Source organism: Hippoglossus stenolepis, chromosome 11, assembly GCF_022539355.2.
Source record: "Hippoglossus stenolepis isolate QCI-W04-F060 chromosome 11, HSTE1.2, whole genome shotgun sequence".
Lineage (NCBI taxonomy): Eukaryota > Metazoa > Chordata > Actinopteri > Pleuronectiformes > Pleuronectidae > Hippoglossus > Hippoglossus stenolepis.
The window spans coordinates 22,549,974-22,566,102 of record NC_061493.1 but is presented as its reverse complement, the minus strand read 5'-3'; the positions used below and the strand labels follow the sequence as shown (position 1 = coordinate 22,566,102).

The window sequence follows — 16,129 nt, the reverse complement described above, 5'->3', positions numbered from 1 at the left end:
GAGCTGTGGTGCGAGGAGTGTGGGCTCGACTTCGAGGTGGTGCTCCGCTGCTGGGAAACATTAGTGTAAACTGTCTGTGTGTGCACATCTATCATCTCTGTGTTCGTAACGACCAGATTCTAAAGAGCAGTAAAGAGACAAACCACTTCAAGAATCAGATATTCACCCCCCCCCATCCCTGAATTAACCGTCTGAAACCTTAACTTTAGGCAAAGTCCCCAAAACCTTTTATCAACTGGTTATACTGGGCCTGCAGGTTTTTATTCCCCCAGTGACCAGTGACTCCATCCTCTAAATTGGAACCTGGAGGTGTTTTCCAAGATGGCTGCCAATGGGGAGTCTCTCCTGTAAGGACTTTGATGAGGTGAACAGTTGAGATGACCGAGGTTTGGGTGAAGGAGTGAGATGTTCGTCGAATTGCTAAACCACATCGGGACAACATCTCGTTCCACATCTGTCCAACATCTCAATTAGGGAGTAACGTCCACTTCAGGGACCAGGAGACGGAGCTGCATCCACTCTAATATATTTAATCATATGTTCTAGTGTTTGAAATGGTGGTTTAAACTAAAACAATCTCTGTCCATACTAACACACCTGAAAACAATATCACATGACTTCAGGTACACAGGGCTTGTAGACAGGAATTTGGGGGTTGGGGGGATGTGGGACGGTCACTGGTCATCAGGCCGAGTTGTCGTCGTCTCCTTCATTAACATCCACTAACATCCATCATGTCTCATCACTGTAACCCTGCTCTGAGTCTCCAGCATGTCCCCCCCCCCTCACTGTCCCCTCCCCCCCGCTGTCTGTGTGTGACTCACCTTCACTCTGACCTGAGAGGAGACGAGCTCAGGCTGCGTCCGCCCGACTGACGGCTGGTGAGTGTTTGTGGTTTGGACCCTGGGGAGGATGGGGGACTTTGGGAGGTATCAGGTGACTTCTGTCGGTTTGTATTGGGCCACTGTCTAAAAATCCAGACTCCTGTGGTTGTGGTCATTTTTTTTTTTACCTGAGAGATCAAGTTTTACTTTCTATATTTTCATATGTGATGTTTGTTCTTTATCGGTTGTGAAAAGTTATATTTAGTCATTTTCCTGGTGGTCAAACCTGCTCCACAATTTCTCAAACATAAATATTCTGTAATATTTAACATTTACATGATTTTAAGCTTTCTTTTTTTATAGTTTTTGCAAAATATATTTCTAATTAGAATATTTGAGGTTGATTTAACTTGACATTTAATTGTGTTGCTGCTTTTTAAAAACTTTTATACATTTTCTACAACCTCAATTAGACAAACACACATATTTTTTATGGCTCAGTTCCTTCAACTAAAACTAGACAGGATTTTTAAAAAAAATCACCATAACTGGCTGCTGGGAATAAGAAAATGCTTTTATTTACAATTGAATCTGTATATTTTATCATCAGTGTGTTTTATTAATGTCAGAGTTTGTTTGATGGAATGTGGCTTTCAAATAATAATGATTATTAATGTTACACAGCGCAGGGTATATTACATATTGAATGTTCTGGAGGATTAATTACATATGAGCGACGGAGTGATTGGCTTAATTCACATGAGATTCCACATGTCGGAGTGTTGGCACCTGTAGAACCTCCCGTCAGGCATTTACCCTGCGTTAGCGCCGCAGGCACTTCGGCGTCCTGAATGTTTCACGGAACACAGAAGAGTCGTCGGTATTTATTTAACCGTGCGGAGTGCGGGGGTCCCTGCAGCCCGAGAGTCGCATCCGCTGCACGAGAGCTCAGAGTCCACGGTCACCAGGACGGTTCCTTGTGCCGCCGGAGACACATGTGACATGTGGCCACGCAGGCAGTTCAGAGACGTGGGTTGATCTCTGCAGCCGCTCCACTGCGATGGAGATGAATGGAATTCTTTGTTTGTGGCGCTCACAGCAATGAAAACCATGCACAGTTAATACTGTGGAATATCCTTCCGGCCCTTTGATAATGGATTTACACGGCGTTTTTTTTTTTAACAGATTGACGCACTTAAAGATTAAAGGAGACGTATGATGCTTGTTGAATAGGTTCTTTTCTGTTCTGCAGTTAAAAAAAAAGGGTTAGCCTGTCAGTTGTGTAATTAGTTAGTTGTATAGTTCCACATATTGTGTAGCTAATCTGACACGAGCTGCGTTCAGACACATCACAACAAAAAGTTTATTTAAACAGCCCGTTGTGATTAAAGACTCTAAATAAAGATGGACGCCGTGACGCCGTCCAGATGTGAAGCCAAAGCATCTCGATTGCCTCCTCCATGTTAGCAGATGGGGCATTGACCATAATAAAAGGTCAAAGAACACGTTAAATGCGTTTACACTGATTTCATCGGACAGCGTTTCGGTCCCGTGTGGATTATTATCAAAGTACAGTCGGCAGACAAACACGTAAGTGAATGTGTCGGATGATTCCCGTATTGATTGTGGCCATGCTGCTGATGATGATGATGCTCACACTGGGAGCGACAAATAACCCAGACGCCATCTCGCTGCTTCCAGTCGAACGCCAGCAGCAGCAGCAACGGCCCGGGCGGGTACAGCAGCCAGCCGGGACGCCACTCGGTGTCGGTCGAGGTTCAGATGCAGCGGCAGAGGCAGGAGGAGAGAGACTCGTTCGCCCAGGCACAGCGACAGTACAGCTCCCTTCCAAGGTAAGAGGGAACGTGTGTGTGTGTGTGTGTGTTAGTGTGTGTGTGTGTGTGTGTGTGTGTGTGTGTGTGTGTGTGTGTGTGTGTGTGTGTGTGTGTGTGTGTGTGTGTGTGTGTGTGTGTGTGTGTGTGTGTGTGTGTGTGTACGCTCGTTTACTCCTGTCTGATTATGTCAGATTCATTGTTATGGCCTTGTGACAGTAATGATGGCAGATTGTAAATGTGCAACATCTAAGTAAGAAAAAGGGGCAGAGGTGTGTGTCAGTTCCAGACCACAGACACACACACAGCCTCAGAATGGACGGATCATGTTACCCACTCCCACAGATGTGACATGATTGTTTTCCTCTCTTAATGTAATTCCCTTTGATCTGCATGATATGACTGCCTGTTGTTCCAGGAAGCGCTGGGACATGTGTGTGTGTGTCTGTGCGTATGTGTGTGTGTGGTTGAGGGTAATGGGTGACATTTCTCTCCTGATGAGTAAGCATTAGATTGTTGACGGTTGTGGGAGTGTTGGTTACACAAAGTTCACATTTGACCTTTTAGAGGGAACATTTCAAAAGAGAAACAACATTTATTTTGAAAATCAATAGAAAGACAAAGATACAACTTGTGTAGTTGTGAAGTAAACACTCTCGTACAAGTGGTGAATGTTTTTATGAAGAGCTTTTCTGGTCGTATTGACCTTTCAAAGCCCGTTCACACAGAAGGTCGGCACAATTTGGAGTTAAGTTGTCTAAGGACCTGATGAGCCGGGGATCGAACCACCGACCTTTTACTTAGTGGACAACTTTCTCTACCTCCCAAGCCACAGCTGCCCCCCCCCCAAAAAAATAGCATTGTTTATCATTAAGACATCTTTACAGTTCACTTTTTACTTATGTTGTATATTTCAGATTAAAATCTCATTACTTCACCTAGTAAAAGAATATTTAATATTAATATTATAAGCAGCATACAAACTAAAATAATAAAGGTTTTTTAGCACTTCATGTGTAGGTTTATGCAATAATGGAATTTAAAGTGTTTAGTAATGCAGAGTATTTATCAACTATTACAATTCCTATATTATTATAAACCATGTTTTACTTTATTATCCTTCTATCTATCAAACAGCAGCTTCCACCTGGATACCTCACCAGAGGGATTTTAAACAAATACATTTATAAATAATATGCATTAGCTTACCATGTTTGTTATTATACATTAAATGAATATGTTTATCTGTCTGTGAGTCAACACACTGATCCAGACACTTTTACAGGAGTAATTCTTTATCCTTGATTCATTGTCCTGGAACAAACATTATTCCAAGTCATAAATTTAACCTCGAGACGTTTCTAATTACTCCTTCAAGTCCAAACCCATCTGACCCGTCTGTGCACATCATCAGCTCCCACTCACCAGACATATACAGCATTAAATACATTATGGTCTATTACTTCCCCGTCGCACTCTAATCCACTGTTACTGACATAAATCCCTTCCTTGATAAATATTGCAGGCGGCTCTGCTGAAAGATTAATGAAGCGCCGTCTCACTCCGGCGGCCAGACGCAACATCCTGTGGCCACGTCGCTGCACTTCTCCACTAATTCCATTAAACCGTTCTGTTTGGATAAACCCCGGCTGCAGTGTCTTGAGAACACTAACTATTGTTTGACTTAGAGCAAACCATCGCATGAGGTCAGAGGCGGGATGGGACTCGTATGGGCCCCGTGTTGTTCGGGGAGGCTGAAATTCCTGGATGGTGAACGCTGACGTGATTAATGGCAGAAGCATTCCTTTGAGAAGCAGCTTTCATTTTGGATAAAGGTCGGTTTCCGTTCCCCCGAACAAGGAGCAGTGAGCGGAAATCAACCGCCGCTGTTTGCAACGGTGACGGCGGACGAAGCCTCGTGCTCATCACGGAGCGGCCCCATTGATCTCCAGGCCAAAGTGACGCCATCGTAGGAGAACAAACGCCGCTGCAACAGCTGCAGCGGCGTTTGGTCTCACTGGTGTGTGTCTGCACTGGTGTGTGTCTGCACTGGTGTGTGTCTGCACTGGTGCGTGTCTGCACTGGTGTGTGTCTGCACTGGTGTGTGTCTGCACTGGTGTGTGTCTGCAGGCATGTGTGTCACAACCCTGTGTCGATCTGCTCTGAGCCACAACATCTCCCTTTTTCCTTTCAATCTTTTTCTGTCACCTTTACCCCCCCTTCAGTTTTTTTCTTATCATCCGTCACGCTTCACCATGTGCATGCACAGAATACAGAAGAGTATACACGCTTCTGTATTTACACACATGTACATGCCCCCCCCCCTCTGCAAAGCGTCAGACTGACACGGGCGATCTGGTTTGCATTTCTCAGCAGGGAGGCAGAGCAGCTTTGGCCTCTTTGTCAACATATGAAATGAAATCAGACGCCGGCGACGCCTGTCTCGGAAAATTGGAATCACTCAACCGTGCGCCAGAATAAACCGGGGCTATATTCTCCTATCTCACCCATCGAGGAGCGTATCCATTCCCAATAGCTTTCGATCTCGGCTGAATGAAAACAAAGGTCTTTCTATTGTCATTAGGGATTTTTCTCGCTTCTTCCAACTCGAAGACAAACACGGGAATAATACGAGCTCTTCACAGCTGGCTGATAAACCTGCTAATTATGCATGGCTCCCAGTCAGAAGCCCATTGATGTTTCTCCGGTGTCGTCGTCGTCTTCTTCTCCGTCTCCGCTCTCGCTTTCTGCCTCCAGATAAACGGGTGGAGCTGCTGGGCTCGGGACACTCATGCATATCATATGGTCTCACACACACACACAGACACACACACACACACACACACACAAAGGCAGGGCTGCCACAAAGAGGCCAGCCAAGCAGAAATGAGAGGTGATGTCACACATCTGGACGCCCCCCCCCCCTCCTTTCACCTCCCTGTCTTTCTGGTAAAGGGCAGGACAGACCCACAGAAGCATGACAGCCAACTGTGCCTTTAAGACACTTGTGTCAGGTGTCAAATATCAGCCGGGGCAAATCCATCGAGGACATCTCTCTTTTTTTTGTTTTTGTTCGACAGCGAAAGGTCTGCTATTACTTCCTGTCAGATCCAATGGTCGTTGCTGCCTGTCTCCAAATGGGCCTAATGGTCTGGAAGGGGACTTTGACATGGTTAGATTTCCGCTGTATGTTGTTACTCTGGCCTGGTCCATAGCCAGGGGCAGTTTGCGAGCGTGTAATGGTGGTGCCTCGTTTGCAATGAACGTGATGTCTCGGTTACCATGACACCGTCGCCATAATACTTTTTCTGGCAGAAGAAATCCACATGTTGGTCTGTGTCTCGAGAGGTAACGAGTTTTCAAGAGAACGCTTTGTTGCTGGTGATGTTTCCTTCAGCCGACAAGGTCACAGTTTGTGTGTCTGAGAAATGAAGAATCAGAGAGAATGTGTTGCCACGAGCTCGAAGAATCAGTAAGACTAGACGTTGTTTTCAGTCTGAGTCATATTCTTCTCTTTAGGGCGGAATGGAAGAATAAAACTCGTCCTTCATCAGCTACATGTTGGTCTGAGTTTACATGACATGATTGTGTAAATGCAGATTGGCGTTCGATCGCCACTCGCTATGTGTGAACTCTTCAAAGACGTGATTCGATGGGGTTTGCCGGCATCTCGTCTCTTCCACTAGGTTTCTAAAAAGGCTAAATATCTGGAAGAATAAATGTTAAATGTGCTTTTATGTTTACATTCAAAGCAGCCTTGGTGAGTCTTGTATTTCTCTTTGTTCCAGGCAACCCAGGAAAAACCCCAGCCTCATCTCACAGGACTCGTGGGATAAGGCGTACCCACCCGGAGAGGGCTTCCAGTCAGCCAAGGACAACCCCAGGTACTCCAGCTACCAGGGCTCCAGGAACGGCTACCCGAGCGGCGTCGGCGTCAACGCCAGAGTCCTTCTGGAGGCCCAGGAGCTCCTGAGGCAGGAGCAGCGGCGCCGAGAGCAGGAAGCCAAAGGGAAATTAATGCAGGAGCACACCGGTACCAGCAGCTACGACGGATACTCCACAGCTCACCTGAAGGACCCGGCCTCCCCCAAAGGTCCCTACCGCCATGATGTGCCACCTTCACCTTCACAGTTAGCGAGGCTTAATAGATTGGGGTCAGAGAAAGGACGACTTTTTTATTCATGAGGAGTCTTGTTGGACTAATGGACAAAGAGCCGAGCGGAGAACTTTTGGGCTCAGGAGCTAAAGGGGATTACTTTGAAGAACCTGCAAACGTGGACGCTTCAAATCCTGACAAAGGACAAACTAGAAGTCTCAGCTTAGCGATGATCTTAGAGGTAAACGGCTGTGAAGTGAGCGCAGTCTGTGGGTGTTTGTGTTCAATCCCTTGCTGTGCCGATGACCTATAACCAGTAGCCACTCACCCGACAGACTGGAGACACGCCCAGTGCCTTCTCTGCATTCACAGACACGATGCTCGTTCACACTCGTCCAGGACTCGTTGGAGATCTGGAGCCGTCACGTACTGACAATCAAACGGGCAAACAGGCAAGTGAGAGGTGGTTCTTCTGAGCCCGGGAGGAGGCGTGTGCACCTCTGCACGTGATAAGGTACATGTGTCACCATCCAGTGCGGGTTTCATGCTTTTTACATGTGGCTGCCTCTTCCCCTCCGGTCACAAATCTCCCTTTGTTCGCTAAAAGTTAAAACTCAGTCGCTGCCGGTTTCTCCGTTCCAGCGTTTTTCTCCTCAGCGATCGGCCTCGCTCACATGAGTCCTCCCAGGGGAGCGGAGGAAACAAGGCTCAGTGTATGAAAGAAGCAGGGCACAGTGTGTGTGTTATTCATAAAAACTCCCCCCCCTCCTCCTCCTCCTCCTCATAAATGATTCATATCATGTGTTATCTCCGTGAGGGCGACCCAAGCAGAGAGGGTAGCCAGCTCTGGTCCTCTGCCTGGCCTCCCTGCTCTGCTCTGGGCTCGACACATTGGCCTGCCTGCCTGTCTGGAGCTCTGGCTTCCGTCCTCCTCCTCCTCCTCCTCCTCCTCCTCCTCGTTCATTACGCTCCTTTCTTCTACCGCTCTTCTCCCACCTTCTTCTCATCTCACCGCTTTCCTTCCCCTGTACTCTTCCTCCTGCTACCCAGCACCACCACCACCACCCTCCCTCCTCCTCCTCCTCCTCCTCCTCCCGCCGAGTCAGACTCTGCACTGAATTTTTCATCACAAGCCACCTGCTGCCTGCCGGAGCCAGAGAACGCTGCCACCAGAGGCACCGACGGAGGGCTCGGCTTCTGACACGAAGAGAGGAACAAAAAGCGTTACAGAAAGAAAAGAGCCAGAATAAAGATGGGTAGAGAGACAATGTCCTTCCCAGTGTGAGATTAGTGGGAGCTTTTCTCCTGTTTTTAACAAAAGGCAAAATTGTCCTCAGGATTTAATTGCTTTCGATTGCTGTAATTGCTTTCTCTATTTTTTCGTCTTTACCTTTTAAAGCATTTAGCCGACACTCTTCTCCACAGCGATTTGAAGAGAGGCGGCAGCAGGTAGGGGCGCTATCTGGCCTCATACAACACCGCAGTTAATGGAGGAGCCGAGCGCTGCTGGCTTTTTACAGAGTCGGCTGAAGGAAAATTCAATAAAGCAGAATTTCTGGCTCGCGCAGCTCTCGCAGTACATGCAGATGGTTGTGGTTTCTGTTCGTCCAGGTTTTGAGATGCCTATCTCTGGAGTTTTCTGATGTTCCTCCTGATACAGTGGAGGCGGATGGAGTTTTGTTTTTCTTTCTTTCTTTTGCCCACAGCAAAGCAAAGTCACACACAGAAATATTTTTACTGAAATGTTTTTTTTTTTGCACTAGTCACGACCAGTCAGCCCGGCTTGTCTATGAGCTGGGTCCAAATTCAGGGGCTGCATTTGAAGACCAATTGCGTCACAGCAGTGGAACTAGACAATCTCAATTCGAAGGCTAATGCGTCCTTCCATCCCTGAGAAACCGATACCACAGCTCCACTCTACGATTTCTACAGAGCAGACTATCAAGACAATGATTTCATACTTTATTCAAAACCATCGACTTCTATCTCAAAGCCATTTCACCAACAGAGGAAAGTCACGTACAAGGAGATGGTTTAATGCAACTGATAAGTTCTGATTATTGTGGAGACAAAGAAATCTCAAAACCTGAACAAATAAAACCTGAATTGTCTGCGGGACTAAACGTCACCGGTGGGAAGATGAAGATTGAAGTTTTATGAATCATGTAATAATAATAATAATAATAATGTGTCACGAGGACCTGAGAGTTGACGTCGGACAAAAAGGGAAATGCAAAGAAATAAAATGAATAAATATGTGGCCGTCATCAAGCGGTGGATAATTGCCCTTCACTCCTACACACTCGCCCATTTGTAGAGTGATGCTGCATGAGAAGCATTATCTGGTGCTGGTTAATGAAGATCCTCACTGGGAGAGACGCAGTGGGGGGGGGTGGGGGGGTGCTTGATGAATGAAAATGTATAAGATGAAGAAAGAAAATGACTTTAAATGGATTATTTCAGTGTTTAAACCTGTTCACAAGGCTCCTCTGCTTTAAGCTAATTAAAAACCCCTGTCTGCATTATGGATGTACGTGGATGTGACAACACAAACACACACTGGGCCCCCGTCACAGTGTGTGTTTGTGTTGTTCACGCTACAATGGGCTGACAAACCAAACACAATACGACCTGTGCAGGTGATGCACAAAACAAACGTATCAGGGCCAAGATCTGAAAAACAGAGAAGAGGAATCGTGTTTGTTTTTCTTTTGCATTTCAAGAATAAAGTGGAAATAAATTCAAACTCCTCTGGTTCATCAAATCTATTCGGAGGAGGAGACTGTGAATAAAGATGGACGACATGATGGCTCCCACAAAAGTGAAGCCAAAACATCTCAATCCCCCCCTGGTGGCTGATTGCAGTATAGCTCATAAAACTCCTGCCTCCTCCATGTTAGCATTATTCAAATTACGCACAAAATAGAGTTTTTTCTCAAAGATGGTTTCTGTCATTTTAAGCAGTTATCACGATGTTCGTTCAAATGTTCATGTTTCCGATAAGTTTGGATTTGATAAGTTATTTGATAATATACATGTTTCTCGACATTTTGACTTTATTCTGGAAATGCAAAATGGAATGAAAATCCTCTTCTCATTCTTTCCTCGTGCCCGACCACTCCCCCATGTTTTGTTGAACGTGTTTAGCGGAGCGGCCGACGCTTCCTGCTGTGAACACTCGTGCGTCTCAAAGTGCAGACTCACACATTTTGAAGGATGTTCTTGACACTTGTTTTAAAATATCATGTTTTTGTTTTTGTTTTTCCTTGCCGTTCATCTGACCCAGTTATGGGGTCGAACAGCAACAAGTGCCTGAGATAATATTTTACACAAAGAGGGACACGATGTGATTTGTCTAGTGACACTACAGCACACAAACAACAGTGTGTGTGTGTTTTTTAACTGTTTGAATATCATATAAAAATGTGTCATTTTGGTGGGGGACTCCTTCCTTTTTTTAAATTTTATTTTATTCACAAGAGCCAACACTTACAAGCTGTTGTCAGTGTATTTGTATCCTGTTTGAAATTGCCTTCAACCATGCTGTGTTTTAAAGTATAAAAAAAGAAATGGAAGCTGATGTGCAATTGTTCTGTTGTGTGTTTTTTTCCAGAAAACTTTTACATGATATATTAAGAAATGTACACAGCCACTTTTCCTGTACATATCAAATTTAGAATAAAGCGGAAGGCTGTTCCATCCTGTTTACAACCTGCCTCTGCCTGTCCCACCTTTTCTTTTCCTCTTTGAACCGGGATCAGACGAGTCTTCGATTAAGCAGGAAGTGGTTTCTGCTGTCGGACGTCAAACCTGTCACGTCTGCTCGCTGACGTCTTGTTTCCGAGCGCGGTGGAGAACCTGACGGACACTAAAGACACAACTCACAATGTGAAATGTCATTAATTCCTGTGGGGAAACGTCAAAGCAGCTGATGCACAGAAACCAAAAACCCAAAAGGTGAAGTGGAAGTAACATTTGGCTTCTGTGTAAACGATCTGTTGAACGTTGGGATGTAATCTCCCCGCACACCTCCGTGCTTCCTGTTATTAAGTCCAGCCTCGCTCCCATTGTCCCACACAGGGGACCTGTTGAGCTACTGTTTTTGTTCCGAGGGTCAAAGGGGACATCCTAACCAAATACCAGTAATGCTACTTGAGCCCGTCGGCTGGACGTGCTGGGAGGAACGGAGAGAGGAGGTGGAAAGAGAGACGTGGAAGAAATCCCTCCACCTCATCCTGGGCTTTCATCCTTCACGGCAGTCTGTTGTTTTTATCGCCGACTCCATGGTGTGAGAGTCAGAGGGAGAAGAACGTGCAGGGAACTGTCATCACGCCAGATTCAGACCTGAGGATGTTATTCACTCTTTGAGGTTTTGAATTATAGGACGTCTTTATTATTCCTAATTTGAGCATTAATTCAAACAATGGAGGAAAAGTTCATATTTGAACTGTAACGTTTCGTTCAAATTCAAAACATTAACTCTAGAAGCTCCGTCTGAAGTAGTTTGTACTTCGTGATCCAGCAGAGGGAGTTTACCGTCGGTAAGTACGTCGGTAACGATTCGTTGCTTTGCTCTGAAAATGGAGGACGCTCGCAATCAAAGACGTCCTGAGGCGAACAATCAGGACGCCGACGCATCCGAGGAACGTGTGTGGAAGTGTCTTACGTTTACGATTTTCTTCTCTGCAGTCGGTTCCTTACTGAAGTTTTCATGTCCGTCTGTTAGTTAGCAGCTTTACACAAAAACTACCACACGGATTAGCACGAAACTTGGTTGAAGGACGTAACGTCGGCCCAGAACGAACTCCTCACATATCGTCCAGGGGCCATTTAATTTGTTTTCACTTTCTGTAACATTCAGCGAAATGGTGTTTTTTGACATTTTCACCAGTTTCCCAGGGAATCATTCATTGATTTTGATGGAAAAATGAGTAGGGGCCACATGTGTAAACGAACCTCCGTCCTGTTCTGTTTCACTGGAGTCATTAATATTCCAGTGTTGCTGAGAGGCTGGCAGATTATACAGAGAACTTCTGATCTCTTCCCAACAGCAGCCGTCCAACAGGTGATTCCTTTCTACCGGCGTCTGGGTCGCTTCTTTTGCCAGAAGCTACGCGAGAGATTAAAAAAAAAAACCCTCCACGAAAGAAGGAGTAAGAATTTCCCCTCAATTTAATCACGTCTTTATTAAAGGTAAACACAGGATCACACTTAAGATACTTGGCCAGGTTTTTATAATATCTGTGGAAAATTACAGATAATCCCCAAGAGTGTGGGTGCTGCTATTTGCTGCTTTAAAAAACAACTTAATAAAAAGCTGTTTTATCTTTAAAACACGTGTGTACAGTCCAAGGTGTCACAGTCAGATTCTAATAGGAACTGAAACAGAACATTTGCATTTAAATGACACATAAGTAATTAAAGTAAAAAAAAAAAAACTAGCTGCTTCATTATTATATTTAACCTCTTATTCTGTTTTTAATGATAAAATAGTAATTGAATTTCACACAATTCATTTGCTTCCTTCCATAGTTTGATTTGCTTTCATTTGAAGATAGAGCTGAAGTCCGGCCCACAGAGCGGCAGCAGGAGCCGTGATTGGCCAGATGTTACACCGCCGAGGTCGGGCCAATCAGAATTAAATTATAATCTTCGCTATTGTCTCTTTTATCTAGATTATTTTTTTCAATGCATTAATTAAATGCAAATGTAATTTATGTTGTAGCTGTTTGGAAATTAACAGTTTTTTTTTAATTTCATCAGGCCCTGTACACACACACGCGCACACACACACACGCGCACACACACACACGCACACGCACACACACACACGACCTAAGAACAGTCGAACTACAGGATTTGTTGTAGGAACAGAACATCACCGAAGCCAATGAGGAAGTGGCTGTGAAACCTGTGTTCTCTCGAATCACCTGCAGGGGGCGACTCTACCCGTTGCAAAAAGATTTCTACAGAAGTCTACGAGAAAATGGTGTCAGCGATTGACAGCTAGTACCGTCCAATGGGTGCAGGTCTCAGGTGACTTCAACTGTACATGTGGCTACGAGGGGAACCAGCCAATCAAATCACGTTCAAATAATCACCCAAGCGCGAACCAATGAAATTACATTAACGTGAAAGCAGAGGCAGAAGCAGCTGCATTGTATTTTACGTTTACTTCTCTTTAGCGTTATGTATAGTGACACTGTTTTCCTGGATTTTTGCTGTTATGATGACGAACACACCCACTGTCAAAGCGCGTCAGGCTCCACCCCCCGCTCCTCCATATATGGTAACGTCTGATCTCAAAACAACCAGATGGCGTTGGACACAACGTCAAACTGGAAGCTTCCCAACAGCAGCTCACAAACCAGTGGGCGACGTCACAGTGGATGAAAGGCCGCATGCAGCAAGTCAACTTTCCCTCCTGTGTGTTTCTTTTTGCTCCTTCTCCTCTGGCGGCTGTGCAACATGTTCATGTGCTTCACATCAGCCCCGGAGCAATGTCACGGATCATTTCCACCGCGGCCTCTCTGTCAACAGACCGAACGAGGGGCTGCTAAACCTTTTACTTTACAGCCACCGCCGCCGTGCGAGCACCGTGTCGCCGTTAACGAAGCCTATTGTTTAGTTTAATGTCACGCTCACCTCGAGCAGAGGGAGGCTCCACCGCTGAGCTCGCTGGGAGGTCGGATAAGGTCCTATTCAGAGGTGACACCTGTTTCCCCCCCCAGCCCTCCTTCGAGGAGCGAGAGTTCACCGATGACACCATCCCTCTGGAATCCTGGGAGGAAGCTGGAGAAGCGGGGGAAGACACGGGACCGTAAATCAATACGGGAGACAAAGGGAAATTAACTTAGGAAGTTCTGCAGATATAAACTCCTTCACAGTTGTCACACATCTGGAGAGACTCTCGACCTTCGTGAAAAAAAACAGGACAAATTCTGAAAGCGAACGCCGCTGCCTCCGGGTTCTCACTTTCAAAACGTTCAGAACTTGTTCTCCAACGTACGTGCACCAGTTTTCAGATCCATCCTTCTCAACGAACTGAGAACAATAATGAATTTAATAAATAAGACATATTGATATATATCCTGAACTGTGCAGTCCCTGGTTAGGATTTGGTGCTCTCACCGCAGGTTCGATTCCCAGTCAGGGAACTACTTCTAAATGGCTCATCTGCTTCGTGGAGCCTTGAACTGAAGCAGTATTCCCCCCCCCCTTACACTTACAAACATGGGCGGCTGTGGCTCAGGAGGTAAAGTGGGTCATCCACTAACCAATCTGCTAATTACTCTACTTTTGCTTTTGAGATTTTCCCTCCTGAGATTCCCGGCACATATGTATAATTTAATAAGAGTCTTGCACTTATTTGACGTTTTTATTTAGTTTCACAGCTGTTTTACCAACTCAGACATGAAATTAGCCTCCTGTGGAGAATATTATGCAACAGAGATCTGCTTATTTCTCACAGGTATCTGTTGTTGGGCAGATCATTGGAAAGAGGTTCAGTGTTTGGAGACTGAGCAGGATATGTGACGTTATTGTAGCACACATTAAACTCATTTAGGTGCGAAACTCAAAAGAATACATTTGTCTCCGCACCGTCCTCAACATATTAAAAAACTGAATTAGACCCAAAAGAAACATTAGAATACTGATAAACTCAGAACATCTCCCTCGAACACGTCGCTTCACCAGCACAGAGCAGGAAAAACAACTTCCAGGAGCCTCAGATCCTACAAGCATTGACTCCGACAGGATTCTGTCCAACTTCCCTCCGGCAAATGCTCCATGAAATGACTCTAACACGCCCTGCTCTCCCCTGCTTAGCCCCACTTAGCCATGAAACCCCCCCCCCCCCTTCCTGGGTCTCATGCCTCCCGTAGTCGGACACTGAGCCGTCTGATGCTGGCAGGTTCCCAAGCCTCCGAGAGGATGAGCAGCTTGTCTCCGTGGTCTCCTGCAGGAACTCTGATCTGAAAGGAATGAGACGTAAACGTGAGTCACATAAATGTTCTGCCTCTCAGTCGGAGGAAGGACTAACCCGTCAGCGGCGTGGGATTTCTCTAACCCGACAGGAAACTACTGAGGTTTACCACCAATCAGCTGCAGCCGGGGCTGATCTCAGAAGACGCTTTGAAAGTTGTCCTGAAAAACCTGAATTTCTTTTCCAGTTTTTATTCTGTAGGGAACCAGACATTTGCTGAGAAAAATTATTATAGACAATTGTTAATGAAAAGGAGCAGAGAAGCAATGAAAATTGGTCCGATTAACTGACTTGGACATTTCTGGACAATTTGTCTTTGCAGAGACACTGAAATGGAAAAAGTCTGTGGTTTGTAAACTCACCTTGTCCAGATGTTCTCAGGAACGTGGTGTTGAAAAGCAGCTGACTGCTCCACCTCTTCTCCAGGTTGTCGTGACCCGCTGCTGCTCTTACGCCTTCACTTCCTAACTTTCACCGTCCAGTAACAAAAGTTAAAATAAAGGAAATGACCTCGGGGGTTCACGCCACAGTTTTATTAGACGGAGACAAGTTTACAGTGTTCGCTGGAAACCAGATGTTGAGTGATCACAGGGCAGAGACAGGTGAACAGAGGGGAAAGCACCAGCACCTGTGGAGAGAGACCATCTGGAGACAGTAATGATCGTGTACCAGAAGTTTGTGTGAGATTCACAGCCTCAGTGTTGCAGTTGGATAAATGATGAAGTGCTTTTTAAGGACAGAGACATCGTCACGGACGTTAGTAAAATCTATTTAGTGTTGGTCTTGATTTCCAGTTTTTACATGTTGGACTCGAGTTTGTTGTTTTTGTATTTTCCTCTTCTTTTAAAATATTTGTACCTTCTGATCTTCGGGGTCATGGACATTAACACACACGAGTTAAAATGACCTAAACAAAGCTTTAACGTAAAGGTTGACTTTCAACTTTATAGTATATTTATTGAGAGCGTGTGTGAGAATAATTTAAGAGAAATGGCCGAATATATTCAAACTGTGAGCGACTTCTAAAGTATCTGTGTGGATTTGCACAGATCCCATTACCTCCTCTCTTCCTCCCACCTGCTGATTTAAAGATGCTGATAGCGGAGGACTGCGTGATGATGCATCACTTCTTCTCTGTTCGTCCCCCGTCTTTCTTCCCAGGTGAGAAGACGCCCGCCGGGGGAACGTCTTTATCCCGTGTTAAGTGTAATGTCAGGAGCCGCAGTGCGACACTCACTGTCGGCGAGCCTCCTCTTCCAGGTTCACATTTCTTCTCGTTCGCCACAATAGACTCGTGGATCAACCCTAAGCAGGGTGTGATTAATCCCTGAGCCACCGGACGAGGTGTCATCCTCTCTCTTTATCCCATCAGTCATCTGACGCCGCTGGA

General features: G+C 45.5%; 1 protein-coding gene across 6 annotated transcripts in view; it reads left to right on the top strand.

The window, feature by feature from the left end:
• The window catches only part of pard3ab (par-3 family cell polarity regulator alpha, b), a 197,905-nt gene extending 187,438 nt beyond the window's left edge, over nt 1-10,467 (top strand). For all 6 annotated transcript variants that reach the window (XM_035171370.2, XM_035171371.2, XM_035171369.2 and 3 more), the window contains 2 exons: nt 2,526-2,677; nt 6,445-10,467. In XM_035171370.2, coding sequence (XP_035027261.1) covers nt 2,526-2,677; nt 6,445-6,841 — 549 coding nt within the window. In that variant the 3' untranslated portion in view covers nt 6,842-10,467. The remainder of the gene's footprint in view (nt 1-2,525; nt 2,678-6,444) is intronic.
• The last annotated feature ends 5,662 nt before the right edge of the window (nt 10,468-16,129 follow it).